Below are 27,005 nucleotides of genomic sequence, written 5' to 3'. Positions count from 1 at the left end.
AACACACCAGGTCCCCTGTGTGTGTGTGTGTTTGTGTGTGTGTGTGTGTGTTTGTGTGTGTGTGTGTGTGTGTGTGTGTGTGTGTGTGTGTGTGTGTGTGTGTGTTTGTGGCATCAGGTCCTGGATATGGGTCATGCAAAGCTGACCCCCCTACTCCCAAGTTAATACTGTAACACATGCTCTTCTTTTGGATTTTGTCAGTTCAGAGCTGTACTCTTCTATACGCTGATAAATTGCATTTTTTCTTTTTTTAAGTCATTTAGTTAAAGGGGATGTATGATGCACATTTCTAGGTCTATATTTATATTCTGGGGCTATACTGGAATATCTTTGCATGATTTACAGTTTAAAAAACTCCTTATTTATCTTATACTGGCAGTTTATGCAGTCCCTCAGTTCAGCCTCTGTATGAAACAGGCCGTTTTAGCTCCTGTCTCTTTAAGGCCCCCCTCCCGATGAGCCCACTCTGCTCTGATTGGCCAGCTGCTGGCGTCTCCGGAGGCTCCGTAAACAAACTATAGTAGTAGGATTTTACTTCTTTTTCTCGTTAAATAGAAACTTCTCAAAATACATCCGTATACGTTTAAACCAGAATCTGATCTGAAAGGGTTAGGGAAGTAGAGGTAACATTGTAAACAAAGCGTTCAGAACAGACTGAAGCCCTGGCTTTTAACTCTGCAGAGAGCATTTTTACATGTTCAACTCAAGTTTTGGAACTTTGACCATGTTTAATAAGACATCCAACATCATAACAGCATAAAAATAACAGAAAATCAAAAAGCACTAAGAAGCCAAAGTTGACTCTGTGGACATTTCTAGAAATCAACAAGGTTGCTTGGTTGTAGTTATCATAGATTGAACAGTGCAGTGAATTTGTATCCTACTGTCCTTTGATTTCAGTTAAATGCATTCAAGATATATTGGTAGGACTACCCAGTTTGTTTGATTTTTATTGATCAATAAACACTTTATTTTTATATACTACTTTATTGAGCTCATATTTAGTTGTTGTTTAGGAACTTTTGGAACTTATATGGACCATTTGTCAAAAAAATGAATAAATACATTTTTTATAATGTAAAATTGAGAAAATGTTGTTCATTGTAAAATATTAACCTAGGGTAAAAATAATAAATAAGAGTGTTGGAAATATTGCTGTTACCTGAACAGTGGTGTTGATCAGGGCTCTTCTTTTTGCCAGCAGTGAGCCGGTATGTTTCCAGGCCTCCTCTATGGCCTGGAGCTGTGACTGCAGTTGACTCCGACACTCAGACTCTGTCATAGTTCCACATAAATGTCTGCCAGCATCCAAAGTCTGGTTGTACACGGTAGAGCGCAGATCCAGAGCCTCTTCAACACACTTAAACAAATATGAGGAGAAATGATGGTCTTTAAAAGTGTGATGTGTAGCGTGATGTGCAGCATTTATACATCAATAAAACATTCAATTTGTTAAAGCTTTGTTTTTACAACAGTAAGATAAATCTTACTGCATATCTGCTTATCCGCATACGCTAACCTGGTAATCATCCGTGCAGCTCAGGAGCTGCTGCAGCGTACACAGAGCGTGGCCAGCAGGAGGCAGCAGAGGGTCAACATCGCTCAGCAGCTTCCACAGAAGTTTCAAGCCGCTATGGTAGATCCTCCACTGGCTGAGTTGTTCTTTTGTCAGGGTCCTGCGCTGAACAGCCAGAGCGACGGTGCTGAACCATCTCTCCTTCACACAGGCCACTTGTGTCATGAGCTCAGATCTGTGCAGGAACAATGCAACGTTCAGTGTTTCATTTGGAGAAGAACATATGAACATACGTGTAGGCATCTAATCAAGAATTAAAACATAATGAATATAATATGGAATGGGAGACTAATTCACTGATTTCCACAGGGATCTTAGGTATTTGCAGTTACAAAAGAATTGAGGATATTAAACAAAAAGAATACATGAAATAGTAAAAGTAATAAAACAAAATCAGAAGATGGTCTGTCATGGTTCATTCACAGACAATTGCTAAATCAATAAAAAAATCAGCAGGATTTTAAGACCGTCTTTTATCCTTTGATGGTCCCAGCAGGGAGAAGAGAAAACTTTCCTTTCAGTCTCATAAAAATGTAAGAGCTTCCCAAGCTTTCCAAAAACCGCAAAATTTAAGGAAATATCAAGGAGAGAGACATGTAGCTGTTCCAAAGCAGGAAACACCTGCATTTTTTTTGTGTGTGTGCACCCAATGTGTGTGATTATTTCAAGTGAGGAAATGAATGCAGCTGGAAAAGCTCACATTTTAATTATTTAATTGGCGACAGGGTCTGAAAAAATAGCAGACTACAAGCCAGCCCACTCTGATAACTCCTGCAGGGTTTCTCTCTAGCGTGGGACCAAACTGAATATATCTCAAACTGTAGATACTGAAAACATAATAAGGTTTGACATCCAGCTCTAGGCCTTCATACCTACACTGTATACAATACTGTGTACACTGACCATTATATTCAGTGAAAAATGTGCACCTAATATGTGCAGTATCTTCCCCAGTTTCTTTTTCCACAGGAATGTGGCTATTTAGTATTAATTTAGTGCCAATATAGTTGAAAAGACTGAAGAAAGACACAGGGAACGCCATGATCCTTTCATCAACTTGAACTTGAATCCTCAACAGGAGTCATAGATGAAGGGTGGAACAGGGAAAACTAGCACTTAAAAGGCTTTTACTTTGATTATGTAAAAACAAATGTGAGTACGATTTCCAGTCTTTAGCCATACAGGACTCAAACTATGAGCTTCTTAGGCTTGTTATCTACTGCAGCAGCAACAAACTGTCATTTAGGGAGTATTTCCATCACTTACCTTTTCTGTCCTGTTTCTTTTTCCATGCACTCTACTGCATCACAGAGAAGACCCTGTAGGAGCTGGTGTCCAATTATCATTTCAGCCTGAAGCCTCTGTAAGAATGAGAGAATAGAAAGAGAGAGCACAGTAAAAGTCATAGATCAAATCTCTATTTCATCTGATTTGACTCATAGTTGTACAACTTTAGACAAATCGTTAGGATTTGTAAATGGCATCGATACTCATGTCCACCATTTAAAATAAATGGCACTCAAGCTCCCTATTGTCCTGCCAGAATCACAGAGATACTGTATATTAACCAAGTGTTTGTGCTGATGAGGTCATTCATTCAGCTACCTCACATCCTAATTACCATATACAGTATCTCAGTATGCCAGCATACTTGGCATCTAGTAACACATGGGCACTAAACAGATGAACTCTGTATTTAGAGCTCAAACTAATCTGCAGATGTATGGGTGGGAATGACTTTATCAACAATTTATCAACAAAGATTTTAACACTACTTTTAAAAAGCTAGCTGGTGAGTAGATTCTTGGCTTAACAAGATAAACTCACTAAAATCGGAGTAATTTGAGTTATTTGTCACTGCCATTTGTGGCTGCCAAGATGCATGTTTACATCCCTGTGTTGTACTAAACGGACATTTTTAAAAGTGGAGTCCTGAAACAACTTAGAGGCGGGTTTCAGTTTGAACAAAATCAATATGCTAAGTGTATAGTACCTGATGTACAGTCAGCATCTCTTTCAGGTTGGAGTAACTTTGAAGTTTTCTGGGTACTGACTCTTGCTCCAACTTCTCCTGGATAGATGTCAGGTTCTTACATTTCTGCTGAAAGTCCTGGGAACGCTGACTTTCAGCCTGCAGCTCTCTATGGCATTCACACAGAAAACAGCAGTCTTCTTTTAGACTAGAAGCTTATTTCAAAATGCATCCATCTCCTGTATTCCCTCAGAAACTAAAACACAATCTTATTATAATAGATTTTTCTCTGGAATAGCAATAGAAAACAAAACTACACATTGCCTTGCAGAAACTTTTATTTGTGTTAAAACTGTTCAAGTTATCACGACATTGCACATCACGTAACTTAACTGTATGAATTTCTGTATGAAGGCAGAAATGTTTTATGAGCTTCTACAAAGAAATATTGATCACAGCTCTCCAATTGTTGGCAAATGTTTTGTGAGCACTTTTGTTACAGTTTTCCCAAAACATTTTAAAGCTAAACTTTCTCACCTGTTCATGTCAGACGTTCGAGTCACACTGTCGATCCATTGCCTGCTGAGCATGTGCAGTCTCTCTGTCTGCTCTTTGCTGAGGCTCATACAGCGACTCATCTCCCTGACGTCAACCAGTGATTCACTGAGTGCCAAGAGATCCTGCTATACGTCCAAGAAATAAAGTAGTCTTTCAGCAAGAGCCCACAATCAACAAGTCTTGTATAGTCCAGTGGCTTTGAATTTAAATAGATAAGTATTGTATAGAAGAGATGACTCATGGGAAATAACAAGGACTTGGACCAACCTTTACAGAGTCTATGTTATTTATGGTGACGTTCTGCTTGTGCAATATATTCTGTGTCTGCTTTTCAAGAGCCTCCAGTTGAGAATTAAATAGTTTCTGTTGCCCCAAATCCTCCTGCACACAGAGAGAAATGTGACAGATTAAATGTCAACCTGGGTTTATGAAATTTGAACATTACATTAAGTAATGGACTGTAATCTCTGGTTAGGTAATGTTCACACTAAAACTTCAGGCAAACTGCCTCCCTTTATGAGACACTTAACGAATTCAATGTAAAGATAACAGATCATTTTATGTGTTAGTCATCTTTCACCAATTTCTGAACTATGAGAAGTTGGGCTGAGTCAACACTATCTAAAAAATCTGTAGAGTTAAAACAGATTTATAATAATATTGTAATAAAAATTCAATTCATTTCCTCACCTGGAGACTTTTCTTTTTGCCTGACATTGCCTGGTTCAGCAGCAGGACGTCACGTGAAAGCAGCCTGGTCTCTGATTGGATTAAATTTGCAGCCAGTGGTTCTAGATGTCCAATAAGAGGCTTGGAAGATGCCAGCACATCTCCCACACTGCTTTGCAAGTCCTCAGCAGCATCCTGCAATTTCTTGCATTAATGAAAAAAATTTGGAGTTATCAGTTAGATAAAGGAATGAGAAGATACAAACATCCATGTAGGTTTATTTACTGTTAACTGGGTTGGTGGAGCACATCTAATTGGAATTACATAGAGTCTGTTTTTTGTTTTTTTTTAATATATATATATTTTTGGGGCATTTTATGCTTTCATTATAGGGACAGTGGAGAGATGACGGGATGATGGGGTTGACCGGGGTGCGCCAGAATTTCCTGTTTTTCCATCATCTTTCTTTCTTTTTTATTGATATTTTTGACAGACACATACAACCACCAAACAGTTTCTCTTTTTTTAGTTTTTAGTTTAGTAGTAAGTTTTTTAATTTTACCAATTTCCAGTAACTTCTACTAATTATTTTATAAAGTATTAGCTGAGATTGCGCTTCGTGTGAATAAGTATGCCAAGAAGCTCTTCCAAGTGTCATCTGGGATCCTTTGACTGTTATCTTTTTCCCAACCAATTTTTAACCCTGCCAACCGTGGAGACTCAGTGCCTCTAATATAGTTGTAAAATTTTGGTGCCTCAAACTATAGATGTTTCCTTTTTAGGAAGAGCTCCTGAATTCCAGTGATACCACAAGTTTCATTTTTGTTATCAAAAAGTATACAATGTCTAATTTGTAAGAATCTCCAAAAGTCTGAGGGAGGCAGATTATGTTTATTTTTAAGATCCAACTCCTCCATCCTCCACAAGGTCATCAAGAATCTACATGCCTGAGTTCAACAATCTTTCCCAAAATGAGAGATTTCTTGTCTATTAATAGCTTCTTGTTGTACCATACAGAGGTTCTTGGTGTGGCATACAGATTGGGCCTTAGTATTTGATGGACCACCCTCTATGTTTCTTGAGTGAAGGCCAACACAGGGTTTTGAAACAGAACTGGTCTACCTTGTTGAGTCAGGAAGGCCTCCAGGGAGGAGGGTGTTTCAATTGCTGTTCAATTTTAACTCAAGAAGGGACTTTATCTTGAGGAAAATTCATTTTGGCAAACCCGGTGATACCAGCCAATGTGAGATAGAGAGAGCCCACCCTCCTCTTTTGCTGCATATAATTTTGCCTGGTTGAATAAAGGTCTTTTCCCTGCACACACAAAGTTCTCTACCATTTCATTGATGTATAGCTGAATTACTTAATTTCATTTTAAAATACATTTCAATTACATTTCCGTGTTGGCACTGCATCAGGACTAAGCGAACCACTTTCTGCTATCAAGTGTGTTTGCTTGAAACCTACCTGCACTGAGTGAACCATGGCCTGTGTGTCCTGTTGCGGTGAAAGCAAGGAACTCAGCAGCTCCTCCCACTGATGCCACAGGCGTTGCAGGTTAAGGGAGCAGTTATCAGAGACACGTGTGTACTCCTGCCAGAGGGAAAGTGTCTCTCCAGTCTTCTTGTGTTCATCTTTAATTTTCTGCAGCATGTCCTTCCACCTGACACAACCACAACTTATATTAGCTCACCCTTCCATTCACTTATGAAACTAAGAATTACTACAAACAATTGCCTGATTAAGCTCCTGTCATGATTTTATATTCACTTTTGAACAAGTTATTTTCTGTGTGTGTGTTTGGCATGTCGCCTGCTCTGAAGGTTTGTGTGACTGAAAACTTAAACTCAGTGTTTACAGTGGAGATAAGTGTGTAATGTAATTGTGTAATGTAAATCTCTTCACCCAGTACAGCACAGAATCAACTTCAAAATTCTGCTAATTGTCTATGAAGCACTCAGTGGTTTGGCTCCCTGGTATATTACTGACCTGCTCACTGACTACAGTCCAACTAGATCCCTCAGGTCATCTGGTAGCTGTTTTCTAACTGTAGCCAGAATTCAGCAGCATAATTTTTAATTGTTGTTAATTTCTGTATTTTTAAACTTTGGTGTAAAATAATTATTTCATCATGATGATCAATTACTTTTATGCTGATGATAAGAACCTTGAACTACCATTGTATGAAGGTGCTATACAAATAAAATTGGCTGGATTTGACAACTCTACTATAAATAAAAGCATAGTGGCACTGTCGTAATCATATTTTGGTGTTTTTAATAATAATACAGTTACATTTTGGTGTACATGTACCCCAAAGTTCATGAGGAGATAAAACGTATCAGACATGGCATTATGAGCTATCATATAATAGCTTGTAACATCTGTTGACATTGTTATATTTGTGAATCACAGTTTTGCAAACCAACCTGTTTTTTTTTTGTTGCTTTGAATGTGAGTTTGCACTATTGAATATGTCACTGACCGTTTTCGCTCTCCTTCCATTTTATCACGCAGTGACTGTGCTCTTCCAAGATCAAGAGTCTTCATGAGACTCTGGTAGGATTTGTCCACAGCCACCCAAAGCTCTTCCCCTCGTCTAGCCTTCTCCTGGTGTTGCTGTGCAGAGAAAAACACCTTTCATATTTTCACTTTAGGGGTACATTTACTTACAAAAAACCTAAGTACAGAGACTGACAAAACTCAGGCTTTGACATCTATGAACACTCACACGTTAACCAAGTCTGTCAACTAGATGGAGGGGCTTTTAACTTCATACAGCTCCGACTGGCTGTTTCAGGGTGCAGGATTACAAAAAAAACCTCTTTTTGGTTTCTCTGACTTGCAACTTAAAAGCCATCAAGCCCTCCAGACTTTGACTCACCTTTCTTGAAGGGTTGAAGTGGCACAATCTTTTAAATTACTTCAATTAATTAGAGAATTATTGTGTTATAAGTAACGCAGCATCGTGATGCCATCTGTAAGTCTTTATGTGTGCGTGTACATGATGTGATGGCCTCTGCTCACCTGAAGGAGGTCCATGTATGCCTGTGTCTGCTTCAGTGAGAGCAAAGGAGCTTGGTGATGCTGCAGAGAACAGCGCACCCTAGTGGTGTGTAGAGAAACCTCTCTCAAATTTCTCTCAAAACAACCCCACTCCTCCATAGTCTGATGTAGAGCTGGTCTCAAAGCTTCCATCTGTAAATTACCACACAGGACAACAAGATGAAGACTGATAACGCAGCATCCTCTGGCAGTCAGAAATATTATCTGCGGACACGTGCATTTTTTAAAGAAATGCACTGTCTTGTTGGTTTGCTTTAATATTAAGTTATAAGAATACTGGCAACAAAATCATGCAGGTATACCTTATTAATATAGCTGATTAATTAATATTGTGCATTATGCTACATGATAGGTAAGTAAGAGGATATTAGTGGTTTGTAATGGCATGGAGAAACATACATTTTACCAATGACATATTATCTATCTTTTGTTGCATTGAAGGTTATTTAATTGGATTTTAGCTTTACACATCCAAAACATAATAATGGTATAATACTTTTCATTTGTTTTCAGTTTTGTGCAGCTGCAACTATTGTCAATTAATCAATTTGTTAATCAACAGAAAATTAATTGCCAACTATTTTGATGATCCAATAGTTGTTTTAGTCATTTTTAAAAGGAAAAATGCCAAACATTTTCTGGTTGTAGCTTTTCAAATGTGAGGATTTGAAGCTTTTATGTGTCATACATGAGAGAAAACTGATCAACAGTCTAAAACAATAAGAACAAGATATTCAGACAAAACAAGACATTTAATGAAATCACCTTGGGCATTTTTCACTATTTTCTGACATTTTATAGACAAAACAATGAGTCAATTAATCAAGCTAATAACTGGCTGATTAATTGATAAGTAAAAGAATTGTTAGTTGCAGCCCTACAATTTTGTGTACATGTTTCCCATGGTCACAAATAAGCTTAAATATGAATAAATGAGTAGCTTTAATGTTATGCTATATACTGTATTTGTATATAATTGCTACTGTATACAAGCATGAGGTGATTATCATGTGATCTACTGGAGAGGCAGGTGGATGATTTTGGATTTTCATGATCTAACAATTAAGGAGCCATGTTTGTAATTTATCTTAAAAGGCATCTTTAATTCACTATTTTCTCACATCTCTGATCGCAGTAACACATTTATCTTTACCTGTTTACTAAGATCCTGACAAGCATGGCTAAGGCTCTCTGCCTGGCCAGAGAAGGTGACATCACATGCGTGCTCCTCTTCCTTTTCAACATGCACACATGTGGCTTTCAAGTCCTGCAAAGCTGCAGCCACCTCCTTCACTCTCCCCGCAACAGCCTAGAAGAGAAACAGAGCAGTGTCAGATCTGACGACAGCAGGAGAGTATACAGTACAAACACACACCTACAGTACTTGCATCCTGTTACTGTACCTCCCACTCCAGCAGAGCCTTATGAGCCAGAGTTTGACTGGTGGGCTGTTTCCACTGATTCAGCTGCTTTTTCTGCTGCTCTATAGTTTTATTAAGACGCTGCAACTGTCTCTCTTTGGCTGCACAAGTGTGATGAATCTCTTCAGCTCCATAAATCTGAAGGGGAAAAAGCCAAACAGTGGTTGATTTATGAGTAGAAATAAAAATGTAAAAATCAGAATTGGAAAGTTATATTGCCTTAGTGCATTTGGAGAGTCATGCAAGCTTTTCCATTGTTATTGGCATAAATGGAATTGTATTTACGGTTTGACTGAAATGGATTTTTGATGGCCAGTAAACTTTTAGCCAATATTTGTGCCAATACAAAATATACAAGCATATTCAAACAATAAACTACCATAAAATTACAAAACTCAAGAGCTTAATAAGAAAAAGACTTAATTTGGATTATTTTATTCGTTTGTATGGAAAGAAACACTGAACACTCTACTGTACGGATTTTCTTTCTTAAATCAGCTGTCTTTCACTGTCTATATCACATATTTCACATATTAGCTTGTTAGCACTGTCCAGACAGAAAAAACACATATCTGTTTGCATAAAACTACTTTTCTAGCTCGATCTAAGTGTACTGGCAGTCTATTTGTTGCATTTGAGTTGCTGAAAAACAAACCTGGCTCTCCAGCTCTCTATGCAGGTGGAACCACTGCAGTCTGAGGGCACCAAGTTGCTCTGCAAACACTGTGCGTTTGGAGCAGAGAGCATCTGCTCCCACCACCCGAGGTCCAGACTGGGACAGGAAATCGAGGAGCAGCTGCCCACTGACCATGCCTGCCTTCAACTCCTGAGAAATCAACACAAACACCCACATAAAAAAGAAGTTTCTAGATGGCACCAGTCAACAGAATGATGGAGGTTCCTCTGTTGTTCTAAAGAATTTGTTTTGTTTTTATCTCCTTACTGTTCTTCATCGCTGTAAATCGTTAGAAGTGTTTGTATTGCATGGCATTTACATAATGAAACTGCAGAAAATATTAAATTTGTAATGGGGAGAGGATGCTGGAACACCATAGTGTTGTTCAAGTTGAAGAAATCTGACATTCTTCAATGTTTATTCACTGAATATCAAGCAAATTTAGCTAATTTTGGTAAATGGGTAATGTTGATTTAAAATAGAAGTATTGACTGCTCATGAAAGAGATAAACAGGTAAAAGTCAGAGTGGATGTTTGAGATATGCATGCCTGGTAGTGCTGCTGGCTCTCTGTGATCTGAGCAGCATTTTTGGCCTTGACGACTGTTTCCTTCTCCCGGCTCAGTCGGGCCTCCAGCTTCTTCAGCCAGTCCTCCAGGTCAGATAGCAGCTGCACCGGTGGCCACGCAGACAGCAGATGCTAATGGACACAAGAATATTACATTAATTCTTGTACTTTTTCTTATTTTACTGCTTTTTTTATTTGATTGTATTTGTCCAGCTAAGTAGTTGTCATAAAAAATCTGTTCATAAACATCATACACTTTTGCTATTACAGTTTGACTTATGGGTAGTGTAAGACATCAAAATGTAAGACATCAAAAAGAACCACATGCCAAACCTAATTACTGTAATATAGAATATCTGTTTCTATTCACTGGTGATAAATGGTGAGGAAAATTAAGTGGTCCTCTTAAGATCCTCCCAAATTCTCTATCTTCAATCAACTCAAAACTGATTTAAACAGGGTTAAATTTTCACTCCCTTCACCGAGGGAGATTTCTCAGTGCCTAATTATTTTGAAAACCAGCAGCACTTACATGGAATTTGAGAAATTACACTTTCATTCACTGCAGGACAGGAAAGTAGTGATGTTCAAAATTTATAGGACATGTGGTCCAAAATTTAAGGCTAGAGATCATCTTGATCATTGCATCATGTACTAGTCATTACAGTGCATTAATAGTATTTTTGTGACTGTTATGTGCAGTACTTTTGTCCATGAAGATGAAGATAAAAACCTGTATATACCTGCTGCAGCCGGTCTTGTATCTTCGACAGGTCAGAGGTCAGCTGGCTCCAGCTGACCTCCAGCTGGGCGAGCTGAGCTCTCAGCCTCGGGCAATCAGCTTCCCTCAGGTGGCGCAGCTGAGTGGCATCCTTTGATACAGCCGCCCGCTGGACCGACATGGCTTCCATCTCTATGTAGAAATCCTGGGGAACAAGATTAACAACTGTCAGAAAACATGTCTATCATGAGATTTATAAATTTTGAACTGCTTATAGAGCTTTAATTTCAGCATCAAGTCCATCACAACTTTGTTTAAATGTTTTCAACATATAAATCCTGAACCCTCTCTAACATGAGTGTTGAGTGTGTCAAGTGTTTTGTCATTTTACTTTGATTTTATGTTACTGAAGTTTGAGTTAGTGTAAGTGATTCACTTTTGGAGACGAAGTCAGTCACTTTGGCCATCAGTGCTCATGCACCAAATTTGGTTATTCCAAACTAGGGATATGCCAGTATCAAATCGTCATGCTGCGATTATTGTGGCCAAAAAATATTATGTTAAATATTTCTGAAATACTATTATATTGTAAACATACTTCAGACAAATGATCGTCTTGGATTTAATCAAACTGAACAACTTTACTCCACAAATGTCACATCAAAAACACTAAAAACACCACAAACAAAAGCATATTGGTCGTTTAAGGTTTAGGACAGTTGACTTTAAATGCAGCTCAGTGTCTCCTTCTCTAAAATTCTCTCCATGTTCTGATTTTTTATTGTGTGTTAATAGTTGTGAAAGAACCAAAAATTCCTGCACACTGGCAAGCAAGCCACAGCCAGAATAGAGCTAGACAGACAAGGAGCCTGGGTCTCTGGTCCGGCTGTGTCATTTTCTTGTGGTTTATCAAAATACAACAGCTAATAAAGACAGGAGAGCTGGTTAGCAGTATTGTTATAGTCAAAATGTTTAACATGATATACAGTAAACATGGCACTAGAACTGAAATCTAACTGAAAAATAACCTGTTGCTGCTTTTTTTCAGACAGATTATATTTCCCTCTGCTTTAACATAGTAGCTGGGACTACATACTATAAACCTACAGTAACAAGCTAAGAAAGCATGTTTGTTTTTCTCTGAGAGGCCTTATTTAGAATAATCATTCAGTGTTTGTGATATAGAAATGTGCTGTGCAGAGAGGAAAGCCTTACCAGCAGCTTGATCAGACTACTGTGAACACACTCCTGGTTCAGGTCAGAGGTATTGGCCAGTTCTGACCAAGACTTCAGGTGTTTGTTGGCACCAACCAGCCAATCACTGACTGAGGCAAAGTCTGTCTGGAATCTGTGGGGAGGACAAGGCTTACATGATATCTCATCCAGTGAGGCAGAACGCGACTGCTCCTTCTGACAGAGTGAGGTATGGACTGAGGCATGAGTCCAATACTGATAAATGGATATGTTTTATTTGTTCTGATGTGCCAGCAAAGTACACGTGATATAACGATATTAAGAGTGAGTGAGCAACATAGAAAGGCAAGTCTTATCTGTCACAAGGCTGATTTCAGCCTCATTGATCTGGGACTAGTATAACCCACAGATCTCATTAAATTTAGGACTTTATGCCCCATGTCTTTCATATAGCACTGCATTTCACTTAAATTTACTGAATAAATCCAGAGAATATATAGAAAGTGTGTCCAAACTTTCGAATGGTACTGTAGCACAGTAGTATCCCCAAAAAGTCTGTATTGGCCCTGTGGAAAAGTATAATTACCAAATACCTCCAGATGTGACATTTGACATGTCATTCCTAATGGATTTGGATTCATAAAGTTGCTCTTTCTAAAAATGAGCCTCGGTGCTAAATAATTAGACGCGCCTCCAGAATTTTCACTCAAAATACAAAACAAAGCTCTTAATAATTTCCACTGCAGCCTTCATAATTCTCCACCCAGATGAGGGAAGAGAAAAAAACTGTGTTAAAAGCAACAAACCCTTCATGCGAGACTAAAAAACACTGATGAGCTCTGCAATTATAACAAATCAAATGAGGTCTTCAGGTAATACTAGAGCTGTGGCGACTCAATACGTGTTTTCATCTCAGCCTCCAAGTAAGACACATATTAGGAACTCTGGGATCAAGTGTTTGCATAGTTGTTTTATCCCCTTTAATAACTTATTCTGGAGTAAAGAGAAAAGTTGGAATGGTATTTTTACTCCCTATCCATAAGTAGGATTACTGACATAGTTGTTCCTGACAATAACATTTGTTAAAATGATTCAGGCAATAATTAAAACTGTTTGGCCCCCAATTGGTAGACAATAAAATCCTCTAAAGAAGGTTATAATCTGGCTTTTGTTATATAATGAAGTTGGTATGCTTGATACCTGTCCCACCTGGCCCTGCTGTCCTGGACATCTCTGCAGCGTTGAATCTCTTGCTCCGTCCGTCTGTAGGCACTCCGCCATCGCAGCTCCAGAGCGCCTCCTGCCTGGCTGACTGAGGCAGCAAACACTGGCTCTGTCTGCATCATATTCCCCTGATCCAGCAGCAGTCCTACAGCAGCTCTGCTCTCATCCAGCTGGACCAGGGTTTGCTTGGTAAAAAAAAAGGGGAATCAACAGAGCTTGTGTTGAATTTGTGTCAAACTCAGTGAGACTCTTTTGGCAGGCAGCATCCATGCTAACATTTTGAAAAGACAGACTGGACCAACTGTGATGTACTGTGGAGAAGATGGTGGGTTAAAAAGGCTGTTTAAAATGTCACATAAATGTGGCAGGGGGATGACAGAAAAAGTGAGAAGGCGACAAAGTGAATTATGTGTAAATAATAAAAAAATAGGAAAAAAGAAGAAATGTATCACCCTGACCTATAATTTATTCCTGCCACTCAAGCAGACTCATCCACTGCTATGGCAACGGCTCTTTTTGTCTCTTGACACACACACACACACACACATGTCTTTGTCTCATCCAATGCCATCTGAGAGAACTATAAATACTATCAAAGGAAAGAAAGGAGTTTACAAGAGGCTAAAAGAACATAAGATTCTCTGATGTCTAGAGATGGATTCATGACCAGGACATCAATAATCTGTCATCCTCTGAAGGCTGAAGCACAACACCCACTAGCAGGGTCCTCAGTGTGGTCTTCTTACTTGTTGAGACAATATATACCTGTCAATCATCCTTTTCAATCTTTCCCAAAAGAAACCTGCACCAAAACACTTCAACACTAAAACTGGCTAATGGCACCTTCAAATTTTGATACCATGTTGGTATTTGTTTTATACATATATTTTCTTCCCATGAATAACTGGCCAAAACTAACAAAACACTGAGATGTTTCCAGTGTAACAACAATTCAGTTTGATTGCAGGTGTTTTTTAAGCACAGTATTTAAAACATCAGCAATGAAATCAAAGTTAGGGCAATTACTTCACTCAAATGTTCAAAATAAACCTAATCATAGAAGAGGCAGGGATACCAATTTCTACACAAATGACTCAATAGCAACAGTATGTCGAGTTTTGCAAAAGTGTCACAGCTGCTGTTTTTCAGCTGGAAAAACTCTCCTGCTTCCTCCAACTGCGACTAATGCTATTATGATTGTGCTGTTCAGCTACTGATGAAACTCATGTTCTCTGAAGGCTTTTGAGACACATGCAGGGAAATGTAGGAAATCACAAGGAGAAATATGAGCAGAGGAAGCAGGCTGACATACAGTAAATTTCAAAAAGCCATTTATCTCAAAATGCCTCTTTTAATTTCTGCATACTGGTTGCAAAAACAGTATTAAATTGCAAATTTTTGCAACATTAAAATGCAAAAAGGAAGTCGAGTAACAGAAGAAAAGGCCTTTAAAGTATAGGTTATATGAGTGTACTGAAGTAACAAGAGTGCAAATAAATTCGAGGAGATGGAGTAAGTAAAAAAGAGATTGAGAGAGGAAGTGAGAAAAGAAAATAAGGATGAGAAAATAAGAGAATACATTTGTGTGCAGTGTGACAGAGTTTACCTGGCAAGCATCCAGTCTGTGCTGTACTACAACCTCCTCATCATCTTCTCCCTGTGGTTCCCCGCTGCTGATGAAGGCTTCAAGCTCATCCAGCATCCTGCCCAGTCCAACACAACTATCCTCCCACCGGATCCACTCCTGCAGATCCCACATAGACCCACACAGTAGTTTTAACATTTGATTTGTGGACACAAACATCCCAATAGATATTTTCTCAGATATTCCAAAACAGAATACGCATTTGTGTATGTATGAATTTATATGACCTTCAGTGAATGCAAACTACAAACCTGGAGCCTCCTTTGAGAAGCCACTTCCTGTTCCAGAGCCTGTTGCTGCAAAGCTTTGGCCCTGACTTCCAGCTGTACCCGCTCATCCTCTTGACACTTGAGTGCTTCTGGCTCACGTTGGAATAGATGCTGCACAAAAGCCAACTGAGACCCGAGGACCTGCAGGAGCTTCTGGATCACCAAGAGACCAGATTTAAGACAGAAACGAAGTGAAATAATTACAAAGTAGGCCTGAGAAACACAGCAACAGGAGCAAGAAAGAGGCTTCTAACACACTCTTAGGAAAGTGCCTGACTTAAATCTGAGTTTTTCCTGCCTGTTGAGGAATTTTCTGAAAGCACAGCAAGATACCTTGTGTCTGCAGAGAACGGCCTGAAGTTGGCTGCGGTTGTGAACCCGGCTTTTCTGCCCTTCTGTTATGCATTCTTCACCCAGTTCCAGGAGGCGAGTTATCCCCTGAAGCAAGGACTGGGAAGCTTGCTGTAGCTTGGCTTTTTCCCCTGGTTTCTCTCTCAGATGTCTGCCCAGCACACACTGCTGAGAGATACAGGAGAAACACAAAGTTTGAGGAGAATATCACTACTTTTGAAACACAGATCCTGTATGTATTACTCCTTTTTTTGAATTAGGACTACAGTAAATTGCGGGTTTCTTTTATGCTAAGGGTGTAGTTGGAGTAACACTTTAGCTGGTATTGTTTAGGTTAAAAAACACGTCATCCTCTTAGGAAAACAACAGAACATGGTAACAAAAATTCATCACTCTCCAGGTGTCATTAAAATCAGAAATTGTAATGTAACAGGTATGGCGTTTTGTTTTTTGATGACAGAACTTCATTGTATATAAGTTACTTATAATTCCTTGACACATATTTACAAAATCCTGGATACCAGTACATGCAAACATACACTAAAACACAGTCACACACTAGTTACCTCCAAACTGGGAGCTTCCTTTAGAGTGGGAAACATCTCACTCTGTCCCAGTTCAAACTCGTCCAAAATACACGGCTGGTTAGAGAAGAGCTCCTAGGTGAGAAACAGACATTGTAGATTGTCTTTTTGAATTACTTTTATAGGTTTAGAAAAATTATACAGCCCTTGAACATCCTTCCTTACAAGTTGACATTTTAGTGACACATAGTTTAATCACAAGGATTTCATCTGCATCTTCACTGTCTTACAGAACCAACTGTTTTTGGACTATATAATAGAATTAATATAATGTCCTCCTGGAATACATAGAGGTTTGTGAATGAGTCGTATTTCCAACCTGATGTTGGTTTTTGAGGCCCAGATGTTCAATGAGCTGATTCTGGGATGAGGTGAAGACCAGCTGGACAGTTTGTAGACATTGCTGGACTGAGGTCAAACAGAGGAGAGCGTCTGGTTCTTCCCCCAAAAGCGCAGGCCTGGTGTCTGACTCCACATTTCTCAGCAGACCAGCCAGAGTCACCAGCTCACTTGATACACACTAAACAACAGCAAAAAGAAAACCCTGCTTTTAGAAATTAATATGAGCTGTACATCCAAAGAAAATACTTTTTTAAAACACATTACAGTGAATTTTACACTATGCACAGCCACCAAAATATGCTGTTACATGCTTGAGCTGCATTATGGTCAGTCACCTCCTGCTGTAGCAGCCTCAGCTGGGCGTCATCTTCACCAGCTCCTCCAGGAGTCAGCAGTAGGTCAGTCAAAGCATCCAGACAGAGGAGGACCCTCCGTACAGCCTCATAAAACTCCTCCTTTACATCTGGATGTGAACCATCTGCAGACCTCGCCTGTGAAATAACACACAGTCATCACTCTCACTTTACGCAGTGTTTTCCAGGGTTAAAAGTCTGATATTTAGGAGCATCTCAGCTCTTTTTGAAAGCAACTTTAACGCATTATGAAATAACAGTTTGAAAGGATCTGGCAGCAGGTGCTATTCATTTGCTTCTCACTGCTACATTGATGAAGAAAGTTCCTGCTGAAGTAATTTAATTTTGTATTTATGTATTTATTGGGACCATGTACCGTGTTAAACATAAATGTTACCATTTGATGTACTGTACCAGATTTAGCTAGTCTAGCTTTCAGTTTCCACCAACAATAATAAAACACATAAAATACATACTGTCCACACATTTTCCTGTTTCTAGTTAGTGAGACAAACAATCATAGCATTTTGTTTAAATTAACTTGTTAAACAAGGAACGTCAATATTAGCTGATCATTTGTCTTGTGAATGTGTGGTACTGTTTCTCAAACTCATGGTATTATTTAAATCAGTCAACACTTTATGGATGGGTCCTTTTGATTAGGAACACACTTGTATGCTGGGATGTTAGCTCTGTACTTACTATTTGTCTTAGCATGACGATGGCCTCATGCACCCGCTGGAGGACAGCAGAGGCAGATCCTGTCGACACCAGCTCTCTTTCTGGAACCTAAACCGAAATAGATATTCGTAGTTTAAGTCATTGTGGGCGAAAGAAAAAAGAATGGATATAAGAACATAAGTAGGAAAGCATTGAAGGAATAACTGAACATGATACAAGGAGTTACAGTTACTGCAGTCGTCATTCATTTTCCTTTGGGGGCAAAGACATTTTGCTGGGTGTTTTATTTTGCGTCCTGTAAAACTAAATATTTTAGTGGCAGCTTTATCACTTACCAGCAAGCATAAATACAAATTCCAATCAATAGTATAACACATTTTTAAGGTTCTTAATATTGGTCCCTCTAATCATGTGGAACTATGAACTGTTAAAGTGACAGCAGTGTCAATATAGAAGACAAAATCTTTTTTCTCCTCCTTTGCTTTCTGCATTCAGGTTTAATCTACGGTTGCTCTGGTAACAGATGTTATGGAGGAGTTGGTAGCATAGGAATCATTTTGCATCTATACATACTGTGGTGATCCCATCTCACCATTCACACACACATTATGTCTCACAAAAAAAAATCAGAATCAGCTTGTCTTAATCATCAATTAATCAGAAACTATTTTCATTTTAGTCACCTTTTCATTGCCTCCATCCTCTGAGCTGATTGAAGTTTGATGCTCCTCCTGAACCTTTTTCAGAGTGGTCAGTTTTTGAGAAATCTGGGTATGAAGTCGACTCCACTTTTGCTGCTCCTCGTCATCTTTTTTGTGTCCGGCCAATCTAGAGACCCAAGGGAGCACATGGAGATGTATGCTTGCAGCAACACACAATATTCATGCAAGGTATAAGCCTCGTCCACTCCCAGTAATAGACCTTTTACCTGATTGGCACCTCTGAGGAGTCCTGGGCATGTTGGGATTCTTCTACTAAACTGAAATGACTGGTGCTGACTTCACTTTGCTCCGTCAGCCCACTAAGAGTATCCTGAAAAGTAAAATGAAAGCAAACAAATAAATTAAATAAGAGTTTCTTGCTGTTGCTACTGTGTACTATTTGAGTGTCACTCCAGAAACATCACATTAGATATAATTCAGTTTGAGGGTTTTAATCAGTGGAAGACCGATTAATCCAACACTGAAGTCATGACTCAAACTGCATCATTCCTCTTAAATCCTCATGTGGGATTCACAGACATGTGGTCCTTGGGCAGAGTATATGCACACTATATTTCAAAAATTAAGTTGTGAGGAAGTGTACATTTAAAAGAAAAAGCTAACATTGGTTTGATTACTGATTTTGTTTTTCATCCATTTAAAGAGAAATGGGCTAACGTGGTTTGAAATGGTCCAAAACTAATAACACATGGTTTAATCAAAAGTTTAGACCTGAAATTTTATCTGACTAAAAGGAAAAGATCTCTGTGTGCCCAGCTGGGATGTGGTATCTTACCATTACATTTGGAAACAGAACGTTCTGTTGGTATTGAAGAACAGGATTGGCTTTGTCAGTTATGTGAGTTAAATGAAGTAAAAAAATGAAATGCATTTTGTATGATAACTACAGAGAGAGATAATTCTTTCTTATGGAAGATGCTGAAATTATGAAAACACTTTGTGAAATGAACATTCATGTTTAATGTGAGTAATGTGACAAAATGGTATAGGCTGCTTTTGTATTGTTTTTGTGAAAAACGTATTTTTCCCCAAACTACATAGAGTATGAGGTTTGCTGCAGTGAGTTGTTTTTCTTTGGAACATGAATCACTGGAAATTGTTATTTACATGTGGAATGGACCACTTAAAGGTATACTATGCAGGATTTGTTGATTTTTGTTTGTAAATAAACAGCATTCAAACTTTTGTGTGAATGCAGAGCTACATCCTGTCCGCTCTGGCCTCTCTGCTCTGCGTATGTATAGCTTAGCCCCGCCCTCAGTCAAGCAGACACACAGACCTGCAGCTCTTTATACATCCATGACACAGAGACAGAGAGCAGAGCGGAGCAGAGGAGAGAGAAGGAGACAGTGATGTAACCTGGTCGCTAGGCTACAAGTCCTGACCTCACACCTGGGGAGCTGTTATTGGGTGGGGGCTACACACTCACTGTCCAAACGTTGACGCCCAGAAGCATCGTGAACATAGCAAAATAATAGGAAAATAAGAAAATATAGGCAGAGGGCAGAGTCTCTGTAGATAAATACACCGCCACACACTTCTAGTGAGTCATAAGTGATGATTGAGATGGATTACTGTTGTATGAGTCTATACATTGTTTTTTAGGAAAATCCTGCATAGTATACCTTTAATGGTATGACACGAAAAATAAAAAATGTATTCATTCATTCATATATAAAAGATGAACATAACTTACTGATTAATATCATACTTTAAGAAATAAGCTTTTAAAAATTGCTTTTTACTGTGGGAAATTCACTTAAAGAGCTTTTCCCTTTCTCCCTCAGCCACTTACCAGACCTTGACGGGGAGCTGTGGACGAAGACAAATTTCCATCTTCCTCCTCTACGAACTCAACTGATGCTCTTGTGGCAGTGAACGGAGTTATAGGTCTTGCAGGAATGAGTCTCGTGTCTTCCACTGCCTGATGGGACTGTACATGAGGTTCAGTGACGATAGTTTCATGATTTTGAGGTCTGTGTTGGTCCAGTGAAGCAGCTGCAGTGATTAGCGGCTCAGTTGTTTCTGTCACAGTTTTGAGTCTTGATACTTCACCAGATTCGGCTTTGGGATCTAGTCTGTTTTCCATTGTTTTTAATCCAGTTTCAACATTTTCTGATCCAAACTTGGTATCAAGCCAAGCCTCAACAGAGGAACTTTCAGCACTTCTTGAACTCGTCACCACTTCAGAACAAAACTGACCCGTCAGACTCTCCAGTGCCTAAAAGACAAGAGATTTTACTTCATATTAAAATCTTAATTACTTTACTTTAAATGTATACGTTTCTATATTAAAACAAGACACAAGAGAAATGACTTATCAATTTGAGGAGTTAAGTATGTACAGTAACCATAAAGAAATAAAAAATAATATCAAAAACTTACCAAAACATACCAAATAATTTCAAGGTTAAGTTTCAGAAGGAAATGTTCGGTCATCAAACAAATATCATCTCCGAAATGAAAACATATCTTACCTTAATATCAGCGAGTGGCTTAATGTCAGATGCATCTTCACTTTGCACGTCAGTAACATTGAGCGTGTCCTCTGGGTCCTAATACACGAGTCGTATAAATACACAAAAGCAAATGAAAAGTATGCACGAACGCATGCATACGATGTGTGTGTATGAAAGGACAGGGTCCTGAGGAGCAACATATTTCAAGCAGCTGCTTCTGACAGCACTAAATTGGAAAAGGACTGCCTGCCTCGCACAGTGTCATGTCAGCATGCTGTCCAGTTTGCAAAGATCTGCTAAAATCCTCCGCACCACAGGAAAGAGAAGCGATAGTACAGTTGAAAATTAATAGGTGAAGCAAAATTTCAGTGAAGCTGTGAAATGAAAGACAGAACCCATAAAATATTGAGTTTCATTCCAAAACACATAGAATTACTAGTTGATAGTGTGACTATTTGTGAGGTCTTGAATAAGTAATAACTTCAGTGGTTTTCAGTAATGTAGTGACACCCAAAAGAAAAGAGGCACCCAGAGACATGCTCTCCTCAGCTGCGAATATTCATCAGATTTACCTCTGGAACACTGCATGTTAGTGTGTCAGAGGACGATGAGTGACAACTCTCATCTTCCTCATCCTCTTCTTCCTCTGAATTAGACACCTCAAAATCCTCCTGCTTTTAGTGATAAGGGTGAATGATATGATTAAAACTGTGCAGGAAAATGGAACAATAAAATTTCTTTCTAATGACCCTTTTCATTCTTCTATTAACTAAAATATGATGATTCCTCTATGTATTCTTCAAGCAATGAAGTTTTTTTTTTAATTGAAAGCTGACAAATGTGATTTCAAGTACATTTTAAGTACAAAAAAAGGCTTGAACATCCCTGGTGACTAACAGAGTCTAATAGAGGTATACACATTAATTAAGAGAACAAGTATTTGCTTTTTGAGGAAGATTATTTATCTTCTTAACTTTTTTTTTTTAATTGTTGTGTGCAGCATTCAGTAATCTCAATGTGATTCTACACACATCCAAAAACTGAGCTAATGAAGATAGACTGGGCCCAGATAATTGTTAAAAATTACTTTCAACTGCATGCAAAGACGTACAATATGCAGTTTGCCAGTAGTATGTAGAATAGATCAGTTTTGAGGATTTGCTTGAGCCTGCCGCACAGGCACAGCAGAACAGACATTATGTTATTTAAGGGAACAGAGGGAATAAATGATAGTCACCAAGCTGGGCTTCCTTGAAGAATTCATCAATTTTTCTTGACATTTCCTTTTCAAAATACAGCTTCCAAAATTCAGTGACCAGTGAGACACCTGGACTTGTTGACTATCATTTTTATTTCCCAAAACAGTTTGTTTAAAAAGTGGCAGACTGCTCTTAATTGTTAGCACAAAATAATAAAAGAAGGCGTTTAATTGGTTTAATTCAAAGAAGTTGCCAAGCCTTAAAATCAAAAATCACCCTAGCATTTTTTTTAGTCGGTGTTTAAAGGTGAATGTTACCTAATCATATTATTACCTGGGTGAAGTTTCTTTGTGTGGATCCATCTGGCTGCTGAATGTCTTCAGGAGGGTTGGAGGTTGTGGTGACGCCAAGATCTTTACTGGTTTCCTCCTCCTCCTTAATCTTGTTCTTTGAAAGAGAGAAACAGAAAAAAGGCGACAAAAGTTGATGAAACATGTATTCCAGGTTGTACTGCAGTATATTGCAAATATTGGCGCCACTGTGCTGTGAGGAACAAAGCCGAGGGCCACTTCCAATACCAGAGATACAGAACAACCAGGAGTGTTTTATTGAAAAAGAAACATTATGGAAAGATTCAAACTTTGGGTTTAGTTCCCTGTTGCTAACAAAAAACATACTTTCTTTCTTTATTTCATTCACAGTTAGGGTCAGGGTGATGTGATATGATATGATTGTAGCAACAAATTAAGGACTGCAGCTACAAGCAGTCCAATCATTCACTCCTCTACAGTAATGGATCAAACACGGTTTTTTCTACGTGCAGTGGCATTCAGGCTTTGTTATACCTCCAGCAGCGAGGTTTGTTGCTGAGTGAGTTGTTCCAGCTCTACGAGCGGCTGCAGGAGCAGTCTAGCTCTGGAGAAGACCACCAGGTTCTCCATTGCTCCCTGTGGGAGGTGAAGCTCTGGTTTGCATTTCTCCAACTCCTCCAGTGTCCTCTGCATCGATTGCACATTGGCCAGGATCACCTTTGGATTGATTTTGAAAAAAACAAACAACATGTGAGTAAACGGTACAGTTTACAATGAACCACTAATGCTTGGTGGATCTAAATCAGTTGACCAAAACTCAACAAAACTGCAAATTGTTACCTTTCTACCTGAGAGTGCAGCAGATATTTTAAGTGTTATACGTCATACATCTGTGCTAATTTTACACTGAAGATTAACATATGAAAAGCTGTTTTACTATTATACCACTGCTTGCATGTTCTCTTTTCTTTTCAATTAATTTGCATGTTTGTTTGTGTTTGCATGAAACTGATAAATAATTATCGTAATGCTTCACCTGCAGGTTTTGGAGATGCTCTGTCAGAGTGATGCTGGAGTTGTCCATTGAGGATAAAATCGTTCTGATCTTCGGGACATTCTTCTCCATCGTCTTTAGCTCAGCTTCCATGGCCTCCACCACCTGAAAAGGACATTGTCAGCTACTTTTTCAGAGGCTTGATTTGTATTTGTATAAGGCAGGAGAATGTAACAGCCCAAAAAACTGTCTTCGTGATCAAAAGGAATGTAATTTCATGATGTTATTGATTGCATATCTCTTGAGTTTACATTATGTTAAAATATATCTGACAGGGACTTAAATTGGCCCCGTTATGTGGGATGTATGCCATATATCAACAATTTCCCTGGTTGATTTCTGATTTTGTAGCATGACATCTCTCTCTGCCCATGTTTTCTGCCACTTTCCAGTGTCCATATACTGTATGTATATGTGTGTTGTATAAATCTGAGGAGAACCCCAGTCACACAGAAAGTTCCCAGACATTCAGGCAGGTGGTAAGATCTGGTCAAAGAAGGTAAATCTTCTCTGACAACCAGAATTTGGGAAAAAACAACAAAATCATTCCAGCAATGCCACCAGCATTTGGGGTAACTAACAACCTGAAAGTCTGCAGTCTGCAGGAAGTGCTCTTTTTAAAATTCTTACCACAACAGCCTGCAGCAGCTGCTCCAGTGGCTCTAGGACGTTGCGTTGCATTGTGTGGACTTGTTGGTCATTCTGGTCCAGCCTCTCCTCCTGGGTGCTGATGTCACACACAGCAGAGATCTCAGCCAGCACTGATCTAAAGTCCTGCAGGGTGCCCCTGATCCTCACAGAGTCGTCCAGGACCAACTGCAGTTCAGGATTTAGAATTAGATTAATCTTTAACATGAAACCTGTAAAAAAGCTTGTGGATATTGTGGCTAAAACGGAATCATGTCTCAATAAATCCTACATATATGTTTTTTTTCATTTGTTTTTATCTTAACAATTTTGCTTTTTGTTTTTATGGTGAGTTTGTATTGTCTACCCTTTAAGAGTTACTTCACGTACTTTCTGATCTTTATATTTGGCTTGTTTTGCTTTTTCTCATTTAAATGATGAATGCAATCTTTGTTTGTTTTATTGTGGCTCATGTTTTGTAGACCCCAGGAAGATAAGCGACTGCTCTGTGGAAGTGGGATCTAAATAAAGAATAAAGAATAAGGACATGATCTGATGCGTTTTTCGCTAGTTACATCGTGTCTCTGACCTGCAGGGCTTTTGCATGATTCTGGAGGCTTCTGGCTGTTGTGAATGAGCAGGGAGTGTTGAGCCATGACTGGGCCTCATCCAACCAGCAGATGGCACTGTACAGAATATCTTCAAACTCCTGGAGACAGGCAGGGATCTGAAACAGAGGAAAAAGTATTAAAAAATATTTCAAAGCTGGAAGTTGCTTTACCAGACTTTCAGAAGCCTCTTTTCACCTCGACATGTTGACCTGTGATGTGCATTCATTACCTTACTGTGGGCTTTAAAAAAATACAACATAGTGTGCCTGACCTTGCTGAGGAAGGCAGTGCGTTGCTCGGCCATCTGCGCTGCGTTTTGGTAGAGCTGCAGTGGCTGTGTGAGTTGGTCCATGAGTAGATGGGCTTGATTTGGCTGCTCCTCCGCAAGATCCTGCACCTCATTCTCTAGGAGCATCAGGCGGCTGTGCCATGCATCCAGCTCATCCCACACATGCTGCAGAACAGAGGATCAACAGTATATGTGGGGCTTTGAGGCAACAATGTAATCCTGGATTGCTTTTAGGACATAGTAGCTGTTTGATTCAATTCAGTTGTCAGAAGAGAGCAGACATGGTTACCCCCTTTTTACTGTAAAGTGATCATTTAGACACTAATAATCTCATTTGTTTTAACATAAATAAAAACAGTATTATCAAAAATATGATAACACGCAGACTCTGACACAAACTAAACAAAAGCCAAAAGATACACACACACCTTGAGCACATTTTGAGACTCATTGAATGTTGTACTTCTCTGCTCCAGTATTGCTTTCACTTTCTCCAGGCCAGAAACCAACTCCACCACTTGACTAGCCAGTTTCTGAACCAGGCTGCTCCTCTCCAAGACCTGTAGAACAATAACACACACACATGCACACAGTAATTAAAGAGGGTTTGGCGGGAAGATAGATCATACTGTATGTCATTGAGAATGGATTCAGCGCTGTTGTCTGTTACCTTCTCCTCAGCTCTCTGTAGGGACAGTTGAACTTCTTGTATCCGTTTGCCAAGATCAGCTGGAATCTCATCATAATGGCTCTGTACACCGTCCATGATATATTTTAGTTTGGCCTTCTGGGAAGACAATTCTTTTCTGAGCTCCTGTAAGTGTGGAAATGCAAGAGAAAATGAGGGAAGACCAGGTAAAATGAAGAGAGAGAGAAACTGAAAGAAGGCAGTAAAAACATAGCTCTAAACTCGTTTTTTCTCTTAAATGTATTTGTTATCCAGTTACAGGTTTGAGGTAAGTTCACAACCCCTCACAAGTTTAACATGATCTATCTTTAAAGCAGAGGGATGGCAATAGAGCATTTATTGTACTGCTAAGTATTCACAGATGAGACAGTTTAGACTGATTAGCACATTGAAAGACCACTTAAGGTCTGAAATCTAATAAGTGATGCTCCACGTGGTCTGTAGCTACAACTGACAAAAACATGCACACAGATTATGTTTCTCACTTATAAACAGGCACCAACCATATAAAATGTCATATTTTTTCCTTTCATAATAGTCGGTGTCTGCTTTTCTACAAATTGTCAAATGTCCAAACTTTCACTATAAAGCATAAAAAGGAGCCTGACCTGTTGTTTTCTTAGATTCGAACAGGTTTCCAGCACAGGAAGAATGGCAACTATGTGTTGCTCCACTTCTCCTATCTCCTCTTGAACTTGTTGTCTCTCCTTCTCCTCTGCCTGAGCTGCAGCTACCACCAGCAGGTTCCTCTCTTTCAAGCTGTGGAGAACAGGCTCATTTTGGCATCTCTGATATAAATGAATAATCACTGTCCCATGAATATCAAACAAATCCTACCTCCTGACATTCTCTTGGATCTTCACCAGTGTTTTGCCAACAGGCCCAGGACTGATGGGATCTTGGGAACTGGATAAACTCAGAGCGTGCTCCAGTTGATGCTCCAGGGAGGCTAAAGCCTGCTGCTCTTGTTCCAGCCCAGCCTGATGCATCTCAGCCTGGGCCAGAAGCTCCTGGGGTTCCTCTTGAGTGAAGCTCACAGTGGAGGAGTCGGGAACATCAGCCTGAAGACTGGCCAAAAAGCTGCAACACTGCTCCATCTAAAGAAAATAGAATTTAATCCTCAATACATTTGTCTGGCAATAATCCCTCAGTTCTGCAACTTCACACACATTTAAA

The 27,005-nt window shown here is 39.2% G+C and overlaps 1 protein-coding gene across 8 annotated transcripts in view; it reads right to left on the bottom strand.

The window, feature by feature from the left end:
- LOC122999752 (nesprin-2-like) overlaps positions 1-27,005 on the bottom strand; it is a 90,802-nt gene that overhangs the window by 23,886 nt on the left and 39,911 nt on the right. For 4 of the 8 annotated variants that reach the window (XM_044376960.1, XM_044376955.1, XM_044376962.1 and 1 more), the window contains 39 exons: positions 26,667-26,926; positions 26,438-26,588; positions 25,812-25,955; positions 25,570-25,701; positions 25,124-25,306; positions 24,831-24,968; positions 24,245-24,430; positions 23,597-23,719; positions 23,095-23,277; positions 22,583-22,696; positions 21,623-21,724; positions 21,069-21,146; positions 20,387-20,812; positions 18,798-18,901; positions 18,553-18,697; positions 17,891-17,977; positions 17,171-17,326; positions 16,813-17,013; positions 16,476-16,568; positions 15,892-16,077; positions 15,541-15,711; positions 15,251-15,388; positions 13,621-13,829; positions 12,442-12,574; positions 11,249-11,431; positions 10,488-10,637; positions 9,918-10,088; positions 9,245-9,400; positions 8,995-9,150; positions 7,803-7,973; positions 7,261-7,394; positions 6,243-6,438; positions 4,797-4,979; positions 4,374-4,487; positions 4,086-4,231; positions 3,570-3,717; positions 2,843-2,937; positions 1,520-1,751; positions 1,163-1,360 (listed from right to left, as the gene is read on the bottom strand). In XM_044376960.1, coding sequence (XP_044232895.1) covers positions 1,163-1,360; positions 1,520-1,751; positions 2,843-2,937; positions 3,570-3,717; positions 4,086-4,231; positions 4,374-4,487; positions 4,797-4,979; positions 6,243-6,438; positions 7,261-7,394; positions 7,803-7,973; positions 8,995-9,150; positions 9,245-9,400; positions 9,918-10,088; positions 10,488-10,637; positions 11,249-11,431; positions 12,442-12,574; positions 13,621-13,829; positions 15,251-15,388; positions 15,541-15,711; positions 15,892-16,077; positions 16,476-16,568; positions 16,813-17,013; positions 17,171-17,326; positions 17,891-17,977; positions 18,553-18,697; positions 18,798-18,901; positions 20,387-20,812; positions 21,069-21,146; positions 21,623-21,724; positions 22,583-22,696; positions 23,095-23,277; positions 23,597-23,719; positions 24,245-24,430; positions 24,831-24,968; positions 25,124-25,306; positions 25,570-25,701; positions 25,812-25,955; positions 26,438-26,588; positions 26,667-26,926 — 6,276 coding nt within the window. The remainder of the gene's footprint in view (positions 1-1,162; positions 1,361-1,519; positions 1,752-2,842; positions 2,938-3,569; positions 3,718-4,085; positions 4,232-4,373; positions 4,488-4,796; positions 4,980-6,242; positions 6,439-7,260; positions 7,395-7,802; positions 7,974-8,994; positions 9,151-9,244; positions 9,401-9,917; positions 10,089-10,487; positions 10,638-11,248; positions 11,432-12,441; positions 12,575-13,620; positions 13,830-15,250; positions 15,389-15,540; positions 15,712-15,891; positions 16,078-16,475; positions 16,569-16,812; positions 17,014-17,170; positions 17,327-17,890; positions 17,978-18,552; positions 18,698-18,797; positions 18,902-20,386; positions 20,813-21,068; positions 21,147-21,622; positions 21,725-22,582; positions 22,697-23,094; positions 23,278-23,596; positions 23,720-24,244; positions 24,431-24,830; positions 24,969-25,123; positions 25,307-25,569; positions 25,702-25,811; positions 25,956-26,437; positions 26,589-26,666; positions 26,927-27,005) is intronic. The other 4 variants (XM_044376958.1, XM_044376957.1, XM_044376959.1 and 1 more) reach the window with 4 other exon arrangements.

This window comes from Thunnus albacares, chromosome 16, assembly GCF_914725855.1.
Source record: "Thunnus albacares chromosome 16, fThuAlb1.1, whole genome shotgun sequence".
In the NCBI taxonomy this organism is placed as follows: domain Eukaryota; kingdom Metazoa; phylum Chordata; class Actinopteri; order Scombriformes; family Scombridae; genus Thunnus; species Thunnus albacares.
Note: the sequence above shows the minus strand (reverse complement) of the source record. Positions and strands in the feature narration are given on the sequence as shown.